This window comes from Calypte anna, chromosome 13 (genome assembly GCF_003957555.1).
Source record: "Calypte anna isolate BGI_N300 chromosome 13, bCalAnn1_v1.p, whole genome shotgun sequence".
NCBI classification, from domain to species: Eukaryota; Metazoa; Chordata; class Aves; order Apodiformes; family Trochilidae; genus Calypte; species Calypte anna.
The window spans coordinates 14,787,931-14,806,993 of NC_044259.1; the positions used below are offsets into that span (position 1 = coordinate 14,787,931).

General features: G+C 46.3%; 1 protein-coding gene across 2 annotated transcripts; it reads left to right on the plus strand.

The window, feature by feature from the left end:
- The first annotated feature begins 1,210 nt into the window (after positions 1-1,210).
- CXCL14 (C-X-C motif chemokine ligand 14) lies at positions 1,211-8,982 on the plus strand. Of its 2 annotated transcripts, XM_030459098.1 has the most exons (5): positions 1,267-1,443; positions 2,273-2,378; positions 6,478-6,588; positions 8,507-8,629; positions 8,737-8,982. In XM_030459098.1, exons 1-5 carry the CDS (start codon positions 1,380-1,382, stop codon positions 8,750-8,752), a joined length of 420 nt encoding a protein of 139 aa, XP_030314958.1. In that variant the 5' UTR covers positions 1,267-1,379; the 3' UTR covers positions 8,753-8,982. The 2 variants fall into 2 exon arrangements, with proteins under 2 accessions (XP_008493712.1, XP_030314958.1); XM_008495490.2 differs by lacking the exon at positions 8,507-8,629 and having other exon boundaries at positions 1,211-1,443.
- The last annotated feature ends 10,081 nt before the right edge of the window (positions 8,983-19,063 follow it).

Consider the following 19,063-nt stretch of genomic DNA (forward strand, 5'->3'; position numbering starts at 1 on the left):
GGCTGGGGGGTGAGGGGGGAAGGCAGGCTGTTCCCAGCATGTCAGCACGTCTCCCATGAAAAAAAAAAGGGCCAGGAACAAGGCAGCTGCCTGTGTGCAACGTGCGAGCTGTGTGTGGTAGAGCTGTACTCGCCGCCTGCCAACAGCGGGGCCGGGAATGCAGTGGGGATGGCTGCTGCCAATGGGAGCCAGCAGGAATGAAGCCATGTGGGAAACTTTAAAATGCTGAAGGGAGCTGGGAATGTGTGGTTTGTCCTTCCCAAGCCCTGCCTGAGCTGGTGGGATGGCTGGGTTCAGTTTAGTAACATGGATGGGTAGGCAGTCAGGTGGTGGGAGAGGGGCTGGGATGAAGTGGGAGCATTGAGCTGCACTGGATTGGGAATACATTACTGTGAGGGAGGTTAGAGACCTGTCTCTGATCTTTACCCATATTTCAGTTACAGAGGCACAAATCTAGACTCCGGAATTCAAAGATGCCATTTTAGCTGTTGCTGAAATCAGAAACAGACTCGGCAGGGGAGAAGGAATGTGTCTTTACATCCATGAAGTCCCTGCGTGTCACTACCCTGCTCTTCACAGAGCAGAACATTGCTGGAGTGCTCATTAAAGCAACTCTAAATTGATCTTTCCTGAAACATTCCACATGCTAAACCCGCCTAACAATGAACGCTCTTAGGAATGATTTCTCCCTCCCCCCCCATTTAATCCACTAAGCTTTCCTTTAGATTTGGGATCCTGTTCGAGGTAGAGAATAAAATTTAAATCAATAGGTGACACCCTTTTCCAGGTGAGATTTCTCCAAATCTTATTTCCAAGATGCACAGGAATTTCTGCCAAGCTTGGGCTGGAGTGGGTTCAGGTTTTTTTTCCACCTAGCAGCCCCATTCACAAAAACACTGCCCGACCCCCCCGCAACGGGGGCAGAACAGCCACTCCATCCCCTGCGCTCACCCCACCCCGGGGTGCTGCGGGGGGAATAGAGGGGAGGGGACCCCCGGGGCTGAGGGAGCGGGTGGCGGTCCCCTCCCTCCCCGCCGGGGCTCAGGGAGCGGAGGGAGCCGTGGAGTTGCTCTGCATATTAATGAGCCGGCAGCCAGGGCAGCGGGAGCTGTTTTAAAAGAGGACAAGCGGCAGAGCGCAGGCAGAGCGCAGGCAGAGCGCAGGCAGAGCGCAGGCAGAGCGCAGGCAGAGCGCAGGCAGAGCGCAGGCAGAGCGCAGGCAGAGCGCAGGCAGAGCGCAGGCAGAGCGCAGGCAGAGCGCACCTCTCCCCGGTGACATCCAGCACCGGGGACAAGCCGGGGAGGGGGGGGGAGCTGGGGGACCAACCCCAAGATATTTAAGCCCCTTAAAATCGCTCTCCAGGTACCTGCTGCCTCACCATGAAGCTCCTGACAGCAGCTTTGCTCCTGCTCCTCATCGCCATGTGCTTAGCCAGCGTGGAAGGTGAGTTTATTCTGCTTATTCCCGGGGAAATCTCTTAGCTTTTCCAGGCATTTTGATTTATCTCTTGCTAGCCCAGAGTTGTATTTAGTTGCCCCTCTGCATGTTGAGAAGAGCAATGGACTCTATCTGTGGGTAAGGTAGCAGTGAGTTTTTATAAGGTGGAATAGAGGTAAAATAGATGCCACCAAGTTGTCTTCATTGCAAGACCTCACCTGGGAGGTCAAGCAGTGCTGTCCATTACTCAAAGATTTTGCCTGAATATCACCTTTGAAACTGAAGATGGGTTCCAGGGGGTAACTAGAGCAGACCTGGATGTGATGTGGCAGCACAAGCTCCAGCAAGCATGGCAGTGTGCATTTCATGCTGTGCACAGCAACGGTGTTCAAAAAACCTCAGCTTTTGCCTGGCTGTGAATGCACCAGAGCACCCGTGCGAGGAGACATGATTGTAAGTCCTACTAAGTGCAAGAGAGATGGGTGCGAATGAGAGAGCAGCTGAGCTGTGGCTTTGCTTGCTCAGTTTCAAGCAAATTTTGACTCATTTTATTAAATACAATTTCATTTAATCACAGCAGGTGCACTTTGAAAAGCTTTCACCTTGACAAAGCTTTAAAAACATACTGCCCAGAGAGTCACTACCTTTCCATGGGCTATAAAAATATATATATATATTACTTCTTTTAAGCTCAACAGCTTTGCACAATTGAGCTTTTCCCACCAAGGCTTGAAAAAGCAAAGTGAAGTTGGTGCATGCACAGAGGCTGGCGGGGAAGGGACGCTTGGTATGCAGGAGGCTTTGCAGGCACATGAGAAAATGCTTTCTCTTGTAGGAGTAAAGTGCAAATGTTCGAGAAAAGGTCCTAAAATCAGATTCTCTAATGTACGGAAGCTGGAAATAAAACCAAGGTACCCGTTTTGCGTGGAAGAGATGATTATGTAAGTTTTCCTTCATTTACTGCTTTCTGTTTCCCTCTTGGCTGAATTGCTTTACCTTAGACTGCAAGTTCCTTCTTTGTTCTGTGTTCTCCTCATGCCCTGGCATGCTAATTTCTAGGAATAGGCGTTTGCTGTATCAGATGCAATAAAAAGTGCAGTTCTGACCAAAAACCCCAGCTATCCTTATTCAACATAATTTTTTTCTCAAATTAATATTTACAGAACAGGCAGAGATAAAAGGATAATGATAATTATTCAAGTAGAGATAGGCACAAACCCCACTCCGAGCTGTCGTAAAATCCAAAACTATTTATTCAAGTTATAAGGATAAAAACACCAGGAAATCTTGGTTTCTACAAGGATGATTTATCCCAGCCATGGTCAGATTTTTGCCTGTGTTGTCCCAGAGCCACCTCCTTGCATTCAATGGGACTACCTAGCACAAAAGAAAACATTTTCCTCCCTGTCTCACTGCAAGCTGTGACCAATATAGCCCTAAAATCTCACAGCAATGAAGGGACTCATCAACCCCACACAGGTTCAGGGATTTTGGACTGGCTCAAAAGGAGGAAGTTTGGGGGATTTACATTTTAAATAAGTCGCTCGTAGTTTGTTTTTTTTTCTGTCCTGTTTTGGATATCTTAAGATCCCCCAACAAAGCACCATCCAGACAGCACATGGGACTGGATAAGGACCATAAGAGCAAATGAGGCAGGAAGACTGCACCAAACCCCTCTGTCACCTAAGAAGGGACAAAGAGTCCCAGGAGCAGCAACACTCCCAGCAAGCCATGGACTCACTCTAGGGTTTTGCTCCCTCGCTGGTGTTTTATCAGCAGGGTCTCATGGAATCCTGTCCTGCTGTGTAGCAGCCCTGGGGCTTTTTAATGCCCATAGAGCCAAATTCTGCTCATCCGTCCAGCACAAACACGGAGACACCACAGGAGCCTGATCCTGCCCACGCAGACATGGGTGGAAGGGAAATAGAGAGCCAAGCTTCCCAGGTTTCCTCCAGATTTACACCAGCATCCCTGCAAGCAACACACATCAGACCAACCTCTTCGAAACCCAGATCAGCAGATGTTGACCTGAACAGAAAAATGCTTGCAGACCATCACTGCACAATTTGTTTCCTTGCAGCTTTGCTTTGTTTGCTTTGACCTTTTGATAGCAAAAGGATGGTGCGGAGGAGCACTCGCTTCACATCCCATTCCAGGCATTTGCCTGAAAGCAGCTGGTGGCAGGGAGGAAAGGGGGGAGTGGATAAATCTCATTAATGCCACATTTCACATTGCAACCAGAAAGTTGGGAAAGCTGGAACACTATGCATGAGTGGGTGCTTTCCCAGCTGGATAGTTCTGCAGATGCTGAGCGATGCTGCCATGGGTTTGCAGTGGCTGAGGGGACAGAGCTGTCCCATCACTGATGCTGTCAGCAGAGCAGGCAGGGCTCCCTCACTGCCTTTCTAGCTACCACAAGGCAGTCTGAAAGCAGCACTGAAAGCAAACTGAAATTAATATTCTGAGAACCAATCGATTCAGGAGTCTCTGGACAAGGCACAGAAGAGCTAAATTCCTGCAATTGAGTTTTTGTTGCTGTGGTGATCATCTAAAATGAGTTGTCAAAGCTGGTTTCCTTCCTGCCTTCCTCAAACGCTCTCATGCCTTTTAATACAGGAAAAATGGGATATAAATTATGCTTGGGAGAGAAAAAGCAGGTATGAGGGTGCTGTTTAAGAAGGAATTTTTCTTTGGCTATAACCCCCCCAGCAGAGCTGTGGCACAGGGCAAGACGCAGTCAAAAATCTCTCAATATTCTCAGGTATATGTAGGAATAACTGTGTGCGTGTCTGTATCCTGAACAAAGCAGCAGAAAACAGGGGAAGGTTTAACTCTTCTTGCCTGAAAGCCTCCAGCCCCCCCTCCCTCCATTGCCCAACCCTAAGAGGGAGGAAGGCACCAGGGTGAGAGCAGCCGATGGGAAACGGGTGCTGCTGGGGCCACAAGAGGCAGCCAAGGTGGGTGGCAGTCCCTGCAGAAGGGACCAGAGCCCCTGCTGTCCCAGGGAATAGGGTGTTTGCAGGCAGGGGTGTAGCCCCACCATCCCTGCAGATGAGGTGGGTTCTGAGGAGGGTGTGTGTGTGTGTGTCACAGACTGACCCAGGGATGCCCACCCCTGGGGCAGGGATGTACTGAGGGGATGTGGGGACAGGGACCTTCAGACACTCCAGGTGAAAGCTGCCACCAAGATCCTTCACCCCTGGAGGAAGCTCATGTCCCAAGTTGCACTGGAGGTATCACACTGAGTTCTGGTGCTTCCATCTCTTCATCCCTCTCATCCTCTGAGCACATCCCAACCCTCTGAGCACAGTACCATGGACTGCACAGGGACCAGAGGGCTGTATTAGAAACATCTCTGCTGTCCAGGCTCCAGCATCGAAGCAGAAAATCCATGTGTGTGCCAAAGTACCACATCTCAGCCTGAGAAGAGCTCTGGTTGTTCACCTGAGAAGCAAAACAGGCTTCTCTTTCTCCTCAGATTGTAGGCTCTGGTAAATCTAGAACTGTCCTCTGCTGTTTCTGGTGCAAACATAGGGCTTGCTGCTTTTCAGAGGTGTTCCTGCTCCACTCCTCCTAAAATTCAGCTTGTCCATCACTTGGAGGAAACGCCTTCTATGGTCTGCCTGAAGAGAAAGCCAAGCCAAGGTCTGGCATCAGCCAGTGCTAATGGCACAGCCAAGAAGGTGGCTGCAAGATGGAGAAACTTCATGCTGACCTTAAGTCCCTTGACATTTGCATGTCTTGTGCCTTAAGTGAAGGATTGGTTCCACTTCCATTCAAAACTGTAGGAAACTGCCCTTGTCACACATATGCTGATCCCCAGAGGGGTTGGCCCACATCACCATGGAGCACAGACAGGTCAGGGATTTTAGGAGTGATCCTTCCCTTTCCAAGCTCTGCAGCCAGAGAGACTCCTGGAGATGTCCTACCTCCCAGAAACAAACATGAAAAAAATCACACCTTGCCTTTTGGTGACTTCAGCTCATGCCAGATGGAGGGGAAGGAGAGAAGGGGAGCAGGGGAAAGTTAATTGACTGGAAATAGTAATTAGAGCACCCTGGATAACACTGAAATAGGAAAAACGGAGAGACCCTCAGCTGAGCTCATGCAGGCAACTTCACTGATAGTCAGGCACATATCCTCTGTTATGGATGATATTTCTAGAATGTTAACAATATCAATAAAAATTGTGGGGGTTTTTTATTACAAAATTTATATGAAAAATAGAAAACTGCTTGATTTTGAGCCCTGAGAAATGAAAGCAGTCTTGATGTTTCTGGAAAGCCATCCTCTTGGGAAGCAGTTCATGGTCTGTCATAACCCAGACAGACCAGTGATGGCTTCAGAAAGCTCTCTGGGAAGAAACCCAAAATGATGGGAAGACTTTTGCCATGTTTTGCCTCCCAGCACATCTTGTCCAGACAAAAGGTGGACATGGAGCCACTGATGCTGGCAAGGAAAGACAGATTGGCCTGTGATGGAAGGGAATTGAAGCCCCCAGGACTGCCTGCCTGGGGCTCAGAGCTAATCTGATGGACACACAGGCACCCTACCATGTGCAAGGAATTAAAACATTGTGGGTTGAAGGGAAAAAAAAAAAGAAAAAGAGAAGACAAGAAATCATGACCTAGGTCTGATCTTTCTTCTTGGACGCCACGTTGCTGAGCGTACGGGAACCATTTCCTCATGCAAAGACCTTGTGGTTGCCCGGATAAACCCTAATTAAATCAGCTATTAAACTCAGAATAAAACATCTAACAGACAGGAAGAGCAAACCCACTGATTAAAACCAGCGGGTAAGTCTTCATCTGGTACAGCCTAGTGTAATAGTGGACAATATTGCACTGTGCTGATGGGTAACAGCTGAAGATCTGTTCCAATATTTTTACAACAAACTCATATATCTGCCCTAAAACATCCAAAACTCTCTCCCCCTGCCTGGATGAGACCCCCCTGAGCAATCCAAGCATTTACCTGGAGTGGGACAAAGGCAGGAGTGTTTCCCCAAACCCCCATGACCTATTTTTTCTTGCCTTGCAGTGTGACCCTGTGGACACGGGTGCGAGGGGAGCAGCAGCACTGCTTAAACCCCAAACGCCAGAATACGGTGAGGCTGCTGAAGTGGTACAGAGTATGGAAAGAGAAAGGCAGGTAAGTTACCCACTTGTTGGAACGAGTGAGAGGGAAAAGTCTTGGTGGAAAGTCAGGCAATTGGGCAGCATTCAGAGCCCAGAAAAATCCACACACTGAAAACTCTCCATCCAGCAGAGAGGATATGTTTCCCTACCAAAATTACAGTTATAGATGGATTTTCTTGCTATTTTTTATTGTCTGTCACATGCAGTCGTCACTTCTATTTTAGGATTGGCTGTTCTGCCTCTAAATAGTAATTATTTTCTGTTCAATTGTTCATCAGCTGATGGTCTGTTATTTACACACACACACACACACACACACACCCTTTCTATGGGTAAAAAGCCAAGATGAAAAGCTAAATTACTTTCTCACAGTCACAAGGGAAGCAGTCAGCAGAGCTGGGGAAGAGAGTGCCCTGTCATGCTTTAATCTCATCACCTCAAAACTCTTCAATTCCTGGTGATGCAGATCTTTGTCAATTCTAACTACCTTATCATTCCCAGAAAAAAAACCAAACAAAAAACCCCACAAACCACCCAAACCAGTAAGCTGCTGCTCAGGTGCTCCACCACCTTCTCCCTTGCAAACAGGAGGGGTTTTGTTTGTTTGTTTTGGTTTTGTTTTTTGTCAGCCATCAGTCATAGATAGAAGAAAGTGAGAAACATGAATTTTTGATGGTTGATGGCCCTGTCTGTAATTAAGGGATTAAGGGGAGGTGCCCAACCAGGCCAATGCTCCCACTAGGGCCAAGAAAACCCCTCTATCTGCAGTACTGCCCCACCAAACCCTGTTCCTCCTCGATTGATGGGGAATTTGGCCCCCAAAACTGAGCTCAAATGAAGGCAGCAAGCAGTGAGCCCCATCTCAGCAGCTCCAGACCTGAGGTCCAACACAGCCCCACAGTGCCCCATGGCCCCTACCTCCCACCTCTTTGACAGCTGCTTCACAACAGAACACGTGGGAAGCTCTGACTACTTTATAACCACATATTTAGAGTCTTTCTCCCTTTTTTTTTTTTTTCCTAAAAATTTTTAGAGTTTATTTTTGGTGTTTTAGAGGGGGCTGGTTTTGGGGTTGGTTTTTGTTTGTTCATTTGTTGTTGGGTTTTTTTTTCTTGGTGGCTTTTTTTTAATAAAGCCATCATTAAGATGATGAAGGATGCTCAGCCCCAGGCTTGTGCATTCAGGAAATGTGTCAGTTTACCCTGAGCAGATTGCTGCCCCGTGCAAAGAACTGGATCTGTGTGCTGCAGACAACCTCCTGCCTCTGGATACCAATGCTGCTCGTGGTCTCCTCCATGGCTGAAAAATAAGGGTCAGCTTGAAGCTTCCCCACAGTCCAGCCAGGGGAAGGGGACTGCCTGGAGCCAGGCAGGGGGACTGTGAACCCATCATCCTTGAGGCTTCAGCTACCAGCCTGGGACGTGCCACCCCTGTGTCCCAGCCAGCTTGTCCCTAACACTGCTAGTGGGGCAAGCAGGGCATCCAAGCCAGTTTCAACTATTTCATCCATAAAGAGCCTGATTTAAACCAAATCCTCACAAGAAATAATTTGTCAGTGCCTTCGGTGCCAGCTGTACCAGACCTACTGCACTGCTCTCCAGGAAAATACAGGGAATTTGAAGGCAAATACAGTACAAACATAAATCTCTTCCTCCCTTTCCCATGCCATGGCAGAGTAGTTTCACCCAAAGAGCCTGCACAACTAGGAGTGTCCAGCAAACAAGGCTGCCAAGTGACCTTCTCAGGGTGTAAACCAGAAAAATAACATGCAGTCTAATATTATTCCCAACATAGGAGATATTGTCAATTTATTACCTACATACAACTCATGAGATTTTTCAACATTTTTATATGAGACAGATATTTTCCAGAGGTTAAAAGTGCATAAACAGATGTGGATTTCTTCATCTTTTGCATCCTGATAACCATAGCAGAGCATGTAACTCACTATGTGCCTGCAAGAAGCAGAGGTGGCAGAATCCAACCCTCCTCCTCCCAGATGCTTTATGGATAGAAATCTGGTTGCTGAAGTCAATAATTTACTTAAACAAAGGGTAAAAATACAGTTTCTGGGATTTTATTATTTTCTTTTTATTTATTTATTTTGGAGTAATTTCTCTCATAGGTTAAACATCTTGTTCTTGGCTTTCCTTCTGTTCAGGGTTTATGAAGAATAAGAGGAAGCAGCGTGAGGAATGGAGCAGACTCCCTTGACTGGCATAGGACTGGGCTCTGCAGAAGATGATTTCTCTCACACAGACATAAGACAAATTCTATATTATTATAAAGCACTTTTTACCAAGGGTCAGTTTTTACATTTTATAGCCATGTGCAAAAAGGCTTCCAGATCTCACAAGCATCTGTTGCACTTCAGATTTCACACCTGTCTGCTCTGTACTGAGATTGGAGAAAAAAAATACTCATGCTTTTCATTTTAAAGTGATTATTTTGGGGGGGTTGTGGGTTTTATTTGTAATTGTTATTCATTCATACTTCACTATGATTGCAATCGAGCTTTATAAGCTCATTAGACAAACAATAATGTTTGTTAAGGTTTATGCAGCTGTGCCCCCCACCCTTTGGCTGTGGGTAAGCTTTGGTGCAGAGGCTGCTCCTCATGTTTGCAGCCTCCACCGTGGTCAAAGCAGGGACCAAAGATGAGTTTGCTGGGGAAGATGCCACTGAAATGTGGTGGCTAGAGCTGAATGAGGTCCCTTGGCACATTGGCAAATGAGCATGAACATCACTTGTGTACCTCTTCTTTCATGGACCTGAGGTCTTGCTGCAAGGTGAAGCTCATCATATCTCCCATGTAACCTTTCATGCATTAGAAACCATTTCAACATTATTTTGATTACTAAGAGAATGTTTCCAGTTTTGGTTTGGTTTTTAGTTTTGTTTTGTTTTTTTCCACTTGAAGTTCTTACAGAAAATTCGTGGCTTCAGTACTGAAACATTTTAAGCTTCAAGACTATCGTGTAAGATTTCCTAGGTTTGTAGCAACAAAAAGCCTTTAAAAGGTTCCTTTTTATGAACAATATGATAGGGCAAACATATAAACACCTATATATGTTTTAGTCACAATTCAGCATATTCATTATTTTGAATGTAATACTTCAATGTTAAGCAGTGCATTCCTCTTTTTAAAATAACAAAACTACCTTTTCATTTGTAAATATCCTATAGGAAGTCTCCCTATATTATCTTTCTGTATAATGTACTGTACTGCTAAATTATCATATGCTATTTAAATGTTTGAAATATTTAGAAGGTTGCATGCAGATTTCATATTTCTTTCTAAGACAAAAGAAAAAAGTAATAAAAAATATATTTAAAAAAAATCTGACAGCGGCCCTTGAATTTACTTAAGGGAAGGATTTTGCATCCAGCAAGGTTCCTGCACCACTCCCCAGCTTCAAAAGGAAGCAAGAGATAGGAAGGGTAAAGTCAGAAAGAGGTTAAATGCATAAAAACCTCCCGACGTTCCCTGAGCAGCCCTGCTCAAACTAGAAAAAAAAATACACACATATATATATTTATTTATGTGATATTACACTGGCAGAGAGAGACAAAGGAGAAAAAGCTGCAAGATATCAAAACACTTTCCTATTCTGAACAAGGATAGAACTTCAAGCTTCAGATGCCTGTTAGTAAACAACTTGAGAATGCTTTCAAAGTGTTTAAGAAATTAAACTTCTGGGGATACTGGCTGCAAGGCACTGCTTCAGGCTGGGCATCTGACCCCAATCTCTAGACAAACTCAGATCCACAGCCTAGCCAGGCTGCCCTCTCCTTTCTTGAGTCACATTTTAACAAAATCCTTGAGGAGGTTTGATTTCAACATGCTGACAGACTTCAAGAAAAGGTTTGTGCTTATTTAGTGACTTCAGGGCAGTGTATTTCCTGGAAAAGTTCTGATACTGTTGCACAAGAGGTGGTGAATGCTCCACCAGGAATGCTGGACAAGGCAGAGCCCATCCAATTGGCTCTCAGCTCTGGGTTCATCTGGCAGACCAAAACCACCAGCATAAACTGGGCACAGAGGAAACTAATTGTCATTTTTGGTTTTCTGCTTGCTAGAATAGAAGATTAAAGAAAATTAACTATTTGGGTCAATACATGTGTTCCCTTCAACATAGAATCTGTGCTTCAAACAGAACAACTCCTGGAAACAGGAATTGGAACCAGGAAGATAAAGAACTGTGACCCTGAGGTGGTTTTTCCAAGCCTGTAAAATCACATCTCCAGGCAGGCTTGTTATGGCCCCAAAACAGGAGAAGTGTCCCTTGATGTCCCCAAAACTGCAGTTCTAAAGGGAAATCCCATGTCAGAGGGTAGCTGCTATGTACTCAAGATGTCAACCACTTTCCTTTGAATAAATATTTATATAATGAATATCCTGGGGTGCAGAACCTCACAGTCCCTTCACTCCAGCACCAATTCTACATCACAAGTGTTCAAACCCATCACAGAACCTCCAAGGAGGGCAGTTGGCAACTGCTTTGCCCCATCCACCCTGCAAAACTGCTCCCCAAAACCCTTCAGCCAGAAGCATGCAGAGATGGAGCACCAAGCCCTGCACACAAGACCTTCATGGGCCCCTCAAGCCTCCATTGGGGCACTGGGTACCCACAGGATGGGCCCATGCAGGAACAGCACTATCAGATTTTATTTTTAATAAAAGCCCAGGGGCCAACCAAACAGCTGCACTGAAAGGCCACAATAGCAGGGAGACCTGCCTTGCCTTTTGGGTGAGAGAGCTACGTGGGATTAGTAATGTTATACAGATCCTTTCACCACTTGCCTTGCACTTGCTCATATATGGGCTAGGTCAGCCATGGCCAAGAAGTTTATTAAGAGGCGATAGCTGCTCAGGGGTCTCTGCAAGACAGCCTGGTGCTCTCAGCAGGTCCAGCTGCCTCCTGTGCCCCAGCTCCCCCAGGGCCACTAAATCAAGGCATGAGGCCATGAGATTGCTACAGGCTTGGAGATCTTTCCTGACCCTATCCATGAGGGGGGAGAGGTGGCCTTGCACTACAAGGTTTCATCAGCACTGTGGAACCAACCATAGGGTGTGACAGGAAAGTCATCAGAGGGGGTTGAGGGGGGGGCAGCCCCCCTCAGTCCTTGGTGGGAAGTTGAAAGTAGCATTACAGCAACAGAAATGCTCTAAATACATCAGGCTTGGGACCCTTCTGGGCCCCCGTTCATACAGAATAAAGAACAAATGTAATTTTTGTGCTTTCCAAAGCTTCCTCATTTCTACTGGCCAGCACTATGTGGGACAAAGCCTTGAGAGATCAAAGGGATGTTTGGGAGGCCCCAGCCACACAGGTTTTATCCCCACCCTTGCTCTCCGCAACCCCACAGCACTACAGTGTCCAGCAGTTCCTGGGTCATGGCCAGCAGCTCCCAGCCCAGATGGCTGCTCTTGAGGAGCAGTTGGAGAAAGTAGAGCTGAAATGACATCTAGTGGCAACCAAAAACCTTCTCAGGTAGCCTGGGGACACCTCCACAGGCCTTCAACAGCCTGCATTATAAATCATCTTAGAGCCTGCTCGTCCACTCCACAAGGAAAGATTCAACTGTTGCATTTTTTTTTCACTCAGGTGTAAGAAACCCTCAAAAGAAATCACAGCTGTATTTTGGGAAACATTCTCAGAGGTTAGGAGTCATATTAGCCCCTTAACACAGAACATCCACACTAAGGGCAAAGAGGACACCAGATTATCACCACGCCTACAGAAGCCACATCCATCACACCAGGATGGGAAACTGGATTGCAGCACAATCCTTGGAAGATTCATTCCCAAACTACCTAGCCAAAACCTTTAACAAACAAGCCACGTGGTTTTCTTGCCTGGCAGATCTCCCTCATGCCACCAGCTCCCCAGGACCTCATGCAGATGTTGTTCCCCAGGAACTGCATTTGGGTCCTGGTCTTCAAACCATCCAACCTTCCAGCAGACTAAATAGGAATAACTCACACATGCACACTATCACCTTCAGTGCTTAAATAGGAGAACTTGCTCCCAGCCAGCCAAACAAAGCCAAGCTCCCTGGAAGAAAAGCTTTGTAGAGACAGCATCCCTGAGAATTTATAACCAATAAGTGACAAGTTCTATTTCTGGTCCTTTTGCTGACCTCTGAAGCACACAAATGCTCTGATTTTTCTCTCCACTTTTGCTTGTGTACATCATCAGCTTTGTGAGCAGACAGCTCTGACGACACACATGGAAGGCATCCAGCCCACCAGGAGCTACTCTGCTGGGAGCAGGCATGGGAGACCTGGGAGACAGGAATGACATTACATGAAGTGATGGGGAGGCAGGCAGCCAAGGCCTGGGAAAATCACCACGCCTATGTTTTTGTTTTTCTTCCTGCACAACAAAAGAGGTTGGTGAATTCCTCTTGGATGGGTTTCAGAACCTCCCTCAGGGCAAAAACAAAACAAAAAGGAAAAAAAAAAAAATCACCAAACCCCAACCTGCTGATGTTCACTTCAGGCTGATAACTAGAGGAATAATTATGATGTATTCACATCATAAATCGCCGAGCAAGAAAAGGGTTTTGAAGTCTGCAAGATTTGCTGGATGACAGAAGCAAAACACAGCTCTAATTGCCTGGCTTTGTTGTGTTTAATTAAGGATTCTGAAGCAACTGATCTCTGTCCCTTTCCACGGTTAAAAACCTACAAGGAAAAGCAAATCGTTCCGCAGAGCCACCAATCAAAGCTTTGTTGGGTTACTAGGCACTTAGTGTGCTACATCTGAACAATCAGGACTCCCAGAAAGAGAAGCTTATTAAAGGAAAAGAAATGCTACAACAGGCTTCCCTCCTTCCAGTAGGCTTTGGCAATTTTGAGCTCCTTTCTAATCCCGGAAGAAATGTCTTTTGTCTTCATCCCTCAGCATTCTTGCCTCATTACTGCCCATTCCATTGAGCTGCCTAAAAAATACTTCTCCGTTTCCATTACCTTCATAATTGCAGCATTTACATTTTTCCTTGGGGGTTTACTTTGGCTTCCTCTCTAAGACCAGAGGATTTAGCAATTCTGCAAACACATTAGGAAAAACAAGCCAGCCTGGAGCTCCTCAGTTCCCTTCTTGGACCAGTAACTCCCAGTCAAGTGCCACTCCTCCCCAGCAAGAACCAGTTTGCCAAGTGCCGCCTCTCACATTCAAATTGTGAGCAACTGGCAGGGTGTTTCTGCTGCATATTAATGCAACTATTAAAACAGCTCTGCCAGAGAAATCCAGTTCCTCAGTATGGTAATTGGTGGCAGATCATCACACCCAGCTTTAAGTGATGCCATCAGACCACAAACTGCCACAGCTGTCACCATCACCCTCAACCCTGACCCTGTGAAGCTCCAGGATAAAAAGAAGCAGAAAATCCTTAAGACCACTTAGAAATCTTTAAAAACTGCAGAAAGCAGTTGCACCTGATAAACACAGCACACCTGAGACTGAGAGCAGAACCACCACATGCTGCATCTCCCAAGGGGAGCACCTGCCAGGAGGCAGAGGAAGTTTGGTGTTGCCCAGAAGGTAAAAATTTCAACACTTAAATGTACAGAGCAATATACTGGATAACCACGTCTGGAAATGCTGATCCACAGAGAGAAAATGTCATATAAAAGAAAACAAAACAAAAAAAACAAAAAAATAACAACAAAAACTTAGTGGAAAACATTCTTCCAAGATCTGGAGAAAAGGATAGAGGGGAAGAACAAAACCAGCACCACACATGGAAAGGCAAACACAAAGTCAGCAGCAACCTTAGTTGACCTCAGGTGCTTGGCTTAGACCACAGAGCAAGAATGCCAAAGCCCCAGCTCAAAATCCCTTACTGGTCCTACTGGCCCCATCCCAGCAAGTGGGCACAGCCACATGTGCCAAACAGGGCCAGTGCTTGGGGGCTCCAGTGCTTTTATCATAAGAGTTAAAACCAGATGATGGAAAGAAGGAAGCTCCAAAATCTGGACTCAAAACACAAACCAGAAGATGTGGTTTTCCCTGGGAAACCCAACCTCCTTCCCATTTTCCTAGAGCTTCAGCTCTCTATACCCACTACACTCAGATAATCCCAGTAGTTGATGGGATGCCAGCTGCTCTGTTCCAAGAGCAATTCCAGCGTGCTGGAACCTGCAGGAGGGGAGCACTGGGTGCACAGCTCCAGGGACAGGATAGGGATCTCCAGAGCTGCACTAACACACCACAGGGACCCCCTACTCACACGTGTGCACAGGCATATTTATATAGACACAAATATAACAGAGTTAATAATGCTCCTTTTCTTCACCCACATGGGACCTTACTCTTTTGTAGTGCACACTTTTAGAAGTCCCATTCCCTTTTCTATACATCAAGAAAAGAACATTGAAATGGGCTAAAGCTTACAGGGAAAAATAACAAAGGAATTCAAATAGAAACAAAGAACGCCCATAAAGCAAAGAATGGGGGTAAAACAACAAATTTGCCGTGTTTTGAAAAGCCTCAGGGGATATTTTTTCCCCACTTACCTGAAGCAGGGAGCAGGGTTTTCCAGCAGTCTCAGCGCAAGGTTCTCCATCCCCGCTGCTACCGAGGGGAACAGAGCTCGCTCCGAGCTGCAGCTTGGTAAAGGTTGACATCTTGTGGCTATTTCTAGCATTTACAGGCCAGGAAAATTGAGTTTTTCTTGTTCACTGCTGGAGGCTGTGGGGGGCGTTGGGAAATTAAGAGCTGAATTCGCAACACCTGGAATGCTGTGGCAGATATCTGGGGTCCTTAACAGGTTAATGAGGATAAATAACATCCAGCACCGAAAACTATAAAAAACAAAGTCATATGCTGTTTGAGTTTAAGGGAAAAAAAAAAAAGTTCTTTGGGCTGAGAGCCATCTGTATATACACAAGGCCCACAATGCAAGTCATAAAAAAGCCATGCTGTGAATTAGGTTTTTCAGGGATTTTGCAGCCCCGTCAGATCCCCTCCCCTGTTTGCACAGTGGGGCAAGAGGCTCAGAGCCCTGCCTGGCTCTGACACTTTGGAGAAGTGTTCATAGAATCATAGAATCATAGAATCATAGAATTGGCTGGGTTGGAAGGGACCTCAGAGATCATCAAGTCCAACCCTTGAACCACCGCTGCAGTTCCCAGCCCATGGCACTCAGTGCCACATCCAGTCTCTTTTTAAATATCTCCAGACACGGAGAATCCACTACTTCCCTGGGCAGCCCATTCCAATATCTGATCACCCTCTCCATAAAGAAATTCTTTCTAATATCTAACCTAAACCTCCCCTGGCACAACTTGAGACCCTGCCCTCTTGTCTTGTTGAAAGTCGTCTGGCAAAAGAGCCCAACCCCCCCCCTGGCTCCAACCTCCTTTCAGGGAGTTGTAGAGAGTGATGAGGTCTCCCCTGAGCCTCCTCTTCTCCAGGCTGAACACCCCCAGCTCCCTCAGCCTCTCCTCACAGGGTCTGTGCTCGAGTCCCTTCACCAGCCCAGTTGCCTCCTTTGGACCTGCTCCAGGACCTCGATATCCTTCCTGAACTGAGGGGCCCAGAACTGGACACAGTACTCGAGGTGTGGCCTCACCAGCGCTGAGTACAGGGCTGTGTTGTTGTGCACCAACTCCAGAGAAATTCTCTCTTGATTCCCACAGGATTAAATGGACAGGAGCTCAAGACCTGCTGTGGGTTAAACCTCAGGTGAAAGAAAAAATATATTGGGTTTTACCCAACTTACTGCAGGTTTTACCCAAGAGAGTTAAAAACTAGGGACATCTATAGACTGAAGAAGTACATTCATTTATAATTAGCAACTGCACATATTTTGCTATTTATCTGGGAAAACAGAATTTAGTGCCATTTAAGGCATGTTTAAATTGAAAAAGAAAGCAATGTTCCTGCAGCAGAGGCTCAGGGAACCACACCAGCCAAACCTGTCTCCCCTCATTAGCCAAGTCCTTGTTTCAGAGGAGATTGTTACTGGGGGGTTGCACAGAGCCCCGAGGAAAAAAACCAAAACCTCACCTAGGACAACATTTACTTTCCCTTACTCATTCTGCTCCACTAATTCCTTGCTTGTAGAATTAGTACTCTGTATTTATTTAGAGTTTTATACCTTCAAGCAGTTCTAAAACACTAATTAGCAGTCCTCAAATTTAAAGCCCCCCAATAGAAAAATATGCACTTATTACACAGGCTGTTAAATACCTTGAAAACTATCCTGGCCCCTTAACTGTGGGTCAGGCTGGGCTGGGTACCCCATCCTCCACAGCTCAGCTCCAGGGATAAAGCACAGCACCTGCAGCATCTTCCTGCAGAATCTTTCCTTTGCTGTAGTTCAACAACATGTTTTTATTTTCCTTTTTTATACCCTGAGACATCATCATAAAACATACTGAAAGAGATGATTTTTGGCTTTCAGCATGATGAAGAGCAATGCTGAGCCCCTCACCTGCTTGCAATAACAGGGGAGGGATGGTTCAGGCTAGAATTTAAGATGTTCATACCTGTGTTTTTGTCCCTCAAGAAGGGGAACTTGAAAAGATCTATTGCACATATAATACAAAGGCAATGAACTGCAAAGCAGCCCAGTTAAATGGGTAGCCAGAGGCCATTTAATTCTGTGCAAAGTACTCCTTTAAATTCCAGAAAGCAGAGCAGAGCTGCAAGCAATTTATCATTTGCTTTCAGCTGAGTTTAATGAAATTTGTTTGAAAAACAGTGGAAAATGTTCAGAAAGCTGAGTTAGTGCAGGAAAGGGGAAAAAATCCCAAAACAAAACCAAGAGGATTACTTTTAAAAGACTCAGGGTACCTTTTCAGTGCATTTTCACTGAAGCATCTTAATTTGGCAGTCACCAGATGTTTCACTTTGACACTTTCTAAAAATCATGTTCTGTTTAAGCCAAACCAAATCTCCTCCTCCAGCTTTCCTGCCTGGCTTCCCACCTGCTAAATCCCTTTTTTCCCAGCCCTCCCCTGCCCAGCCAGCCCTGCCTGCCCTGCCTGCCCTCCCCAGGGCTCCAGAGCTCAGCACCCACTACAGATAAAACAGTCACCAACCACCAACCCTCAGCTAGGAAAACCTCATTATGCCACTTCTCTCCCTCAGAAGTTTTTACAGTTCTCCTTAAGGTCACACAACAATCTCAGTGAGATAATAATAATAATAATAATAATAATAATAATAATAATAATAATAATAATTTGAAATAAAATTTATCTATTTTTACCAATGCACTAAAAGAAACATATTAACAGCTAAGTCCAGATGAAAGCACAGGGGGTTTATGTCACTAGAGCAAGTTTACTTTATTTATTTATTACTTTATTTATTTTATTACTTTATTTATTTTATTTACTAAAAAAACCCCGTTCACGGGGAGGTTTCCGAAGCCTGGGGAGATGCGGAGCCTCCGCCTGGCTCAGCCGAATTTGCAGCTCTGTGCCTTGGGGTGTCACCCTCGGCCCATGTCGCTTGGCCACAGGGCAGCGGGACCTGCGCCCAAAGCTGCACCCCCGGGGTTCAGGGTGTGGGGAGTTTGCCAGCACGGCTCAGGGCTGGAGGCTGGGGCTGTCCCCTTCCCTTTTAACCCATCCCAGAATGACTCTTTGCTGAAGGACGTGAAACATCTGGGTTTTCTCCTATGTACGAGAACCCGAACCGACAGAACAGAGCAGTGACTGAGGTGTGACAGTAAATTTTCATCATGCCCCCCTGGGAACACGCCTGACCCGGTTTTCCTCCACAGTTTTGTGTGCAGATGTAAGTTTCCTTGTATATACGAACAGCAGCAGTGGCTACCAGCCCTGTTCTGAACCATTTGTCTTCATCTCAGGCACAGCCAGAGTCAGGAAGTGCAAAACCAGGACACACACACGGACCCCAAACAGAACAGTCACAGGCATTTCCATATACCTCTCAGTGCTGTCCCTGCAGGTGTGAGGCACACAGAGCTATGTGTGTGCACGAGTGTTCACACGTGCGTGTGTGTGTGGGCACGCACATGTGTGTGCACGGGTGCGTGTGTACACGGCTGCATGCACACGTGGATGTACACGTGTTCACACACGTGTTGGTGTGTGCTCATCACTGGGAAGGTTGTTCCTCAGCCTTGCCCTCCCACCCTGCAGCCCGGGGAAGGAAACAGGCAATTCTCTCACGGGTTCAGCCCTTGTACACACAATGCCAGGGAAGGGATTATACCAGGGATTAACATTTTAAACTCCCCTACCAGACCTACTGACTCAAAGATCCTCAGGCCAGTAATCGTATTACTGTCTTTGGGATTACTGCGTTCCTGAGTTCAAATCTGAATTTCAGGAGTGGTCCCCCCAACCCCTGCACACCCCAAAATCCCTGGGCTGGGGCAAGAGCTGCTGCTTTGGGGATTTGCTCCTTTTCTTTAGCCGTTCTCTCCATTTTCTCTGCCGCAGCCGGGAGAAGACTCCACGAGAGCTTTTCTTGTCGCCTGCCTCCTCCTAATTCCCAGTA